The 2,850-nt window shown below is 63.2% G+C and overlaps 1 protein-coding gene across 1 annotated transcript; it reads right to left on the minus strand.

The window, feature by feature from the left end:
• Positions 1-86: 86 nt before the first annotated feature.
• Positions 87-780, minus strand: LOC119347417 (F-box/kelch-repeat protein At1g57790-like; the record flags this gene model as incomplete). Its single annotated transcript, XM_037616175.1, has 1 exon — positions 87-780. A coding segment is annotated over exon 1 (694 nt), but the record flags the coding sequence as incomplete, so codon positions are not given.
• Between the last annotated feature and the right edge of the window lie 2,070 nt (positions 781-2,850).

The following is a 2,850-nucleotide window of genomic DNA, read 5'->3' on the forward strand; positions in this document are numbered from 1 at the left end:
ATCGGCGCCGGAGGCGGAGGGCAAGAGGTAGCGGGAGACGGCCTTCCCGGGTGCCGTCGGGGTCGTCGTGGTCATCTGGTGGTGACCATGTCCATGGGACTTGTAGACGAGATGTCGAATAGTAAGAGAGGCGGCGTCTCCATCGTTGATCTCCGGCTTGTAGCACACGAGATTCTCCGCGGGGGTGATGGCCCAGAACCATCCGTCATGGTATGTCAGGTCCTGGGCGTTGTGCGGAACGACAATCCCCATCGGCGGTTGCGACCAGCAGTCCATGCCCGGGCGCCAGAACGCCAAGGTGGTCGGGCCTGACGTTAGGGCAGCGACGACGCAGGCGCCAGACGATGGCGGGGCGGACATGGCGGCGACGCGGATTACTATTGGGCACTTGAGGACGATGGGGTACAGGGGGATGCGCACGCGGCCCGGAAGGGGAACGCGCTCGCCGGGCCGGAGGTTGAGCAGGGCGTGGGCGCGCCAGTCGTGTTGCGCGGCCACGAACCAGCCGCCGGGAAAGGAGCCGCAGAAACGCGCCCCGTGGACCTCGCCGGGGATGGACGGGCGCGGATGGTCTAAGCCGCCGAAGATGCGGTAGCAGGAGATGCCGGCGGTGGAGGGCGTGAGGAGCCAGGGGAGCGTGGGCGGGTCATCCAGCGCAACGCGGCGCCAGTGCTTGCAGGCGGCGGAGGCCCTGACGCGGTCGGCGAGGCATGCGATTAGGAGGAAGATACGGCTGAGGAGGTCCTGGTGAAGGCTTGACCAGTCCGCCGCCGCCGCCATGGCAGGCCCGGGTTTCTAGGGTTAGATGTTTTGTTTGGACAATTTGACTAGAAATGGGGATGCAGATGAGACTATGAGTGAAGGGGAATGCCTTTATATAGATTCAATTTTAACCTGGCGGCTGGGACAATCCCGAGACACAAAACTAAGCCCTAGCAGTTTGGTCCCTGGAAATCCCTTTTATTACACCCATTTCCTAATTAGAAGGATTTTTGCAAGCTATCTCAAAATATGGGAAAGCCAAACACATTGTGGCTGCTTTGCATACATAAGTTAATACATAGCCAGAGAAGAACAGCAGTAATACTCTTCTCTCTAGATTCTCGTGAGTTAAAAATTAAAACTCCGTCATATTACGTTCTCTATCATCTTCTACAGTTCCCCCTTGTCTCATGTGATGTACTCCCTCCGTTCCAAATTACTCGTCGCAGAAATGGATGTATCTAGAACTAAAATACATCTAGATACATCCATACCTACGACAAGTAATTCGGAACGGAGGGATTAGCTTGTAAATGATGATATAGGTAGCTAAGAGTTGAAACACTTAGCTAGCAGATTTGAGGTTCATGAAAATTAAGCAAAAAAACATGAAGATACACAGGAGCAGAAAGCTCCATGTTAGCTTGGGTAAAAACATGCAACGGATTCGGATTGTGTACGGACTAGCTCTGGCGACCGTTGTGGCCATCTGAGCGCGCCGCCGGCTCCTGCTTGCGGCTCCTCCCTGGCCGCCGCTGACATGGGCGTTGGGATGGCTGCTGGGGATGCGCCGGAGCTGGCCGCCGCCGGGGGTCGCGGGCCGACCCTCTGCATCGCGCGCTCGTCGGCGTCGTGGGCCGGTTTGGCTGAGGAGGTTGAAGGGGAGGGTCCGGTCAAGCTCCCGGTGATGCTTGCGCCGCCGCGATAGGGAGACTTCTGGGCGGCGGCGCGCCCTGGTCATCGGCGTGGCAGGTCGTCATCGCGTCGGGACAGCCTGTGTGGCCCGTCGTCGCCGCGTCGTCTGGTCGATGCGGTCCGTCTCGCCTCCGCCATGGCTTGGCCTGCCGCGCTGCCCGGATCATCCCCCGCGGTAGCACCCGGTGCCTTGGCCGTTGATGCGCTGCGCGCGGGTGCTGCCAGTGCCGGACCCGGTGTGGCTGCCCGACAGCTGCCTGCCTTGCCGGGAGCGCGCGTGCCATGGTCGGGCCCCGAGCGGGCGGCGCGGTTGCGTGGGCCGTCTGACGCCTATGTCGTGGCTGGGCCGGCTAGCACCCTCGTGGGCCCTACGCGGATGGGCTGGGGGGCTTCTTGGCCCATGAGGTGGCTGAGGCCGCTCGGCGGGCCCATGAGGTGGTGGACTCTGTCAACCGCGCTCGGGGCTTGGCCCATGCTGATCCCGCCCGTTGGATTTGGATCCAACAGGGCGGATCCGACCCGCGCACGGGGTGGCCTGCGACCCGTGGGGAAGTTGCCCAATGGGGTAGGGTTTCGCCTTTGCTGCACCGTTCCCCTATCGCGACTCTCCCTCCTGCTCCACTGATCGCTCTCATCCGCGCTCGTACCTGGAAGCCTTGATGGCTCGCGAGGAAGGGGATGGCCAGGGCGGCCGAAGCGGCCCCTGCCCGCTAGCTCCTCATCTCGCCCCGCCGCGGGTTCGGGTGCCTTGTCTTGCCCCGACCCGGGGAGGCCGGCTGTCCGGCGCGCTCGTCGGAGACCTATGCGGGGACCTCACTGCACCGACCGCCGCCCCCTAGGGACCCGACTAGAGACCCGCGGCTCCCGCTCTCAGGCTCTCCGAGCGATGCTCGGCGCCGCGAGGAGGAGCGACGGAGGCGGGATGACCTGGACCGCGAAGACTCCCTTCGGGCGGAGCTGGTGGCTCGCCCGCCGCCGGTGGGTCGGGACCGAGACGTCCCGGCTCCTCGGGTGCCGGCCGCTCGCAATTCTGCCACTCGGCCCTTGGAGGGTGATTGGCGTCACCGTGGGTCGGGTTCGAGTGACTCCGGCGCGCCTCGCGGGGCTTCGTCCGAGCATGGCGAGCGACGGGCTGATGAGGCCCGTGTGTCCCGTGCCTACGACATCGCTCAT

Source organism: Triticum dicoccoides, unplaced genomic scaffold (genome assembly GCF_002162155.2).
Source record: "Triticum dicoccoides isolate Atlit2015 ecotype Zavitan unplaced genomic scaffold, WEW_v2.0 scaffold67124, whole genome shotgun sequence".
In the NCBI taxonomy this organism is placed as follows: domain Eukaryota; kingdom Viridiplantae; phylum Streptophyta; class Magnoliopsida; order Poales; family Poaceae; genus Triticum; species Triticum dicoccoides.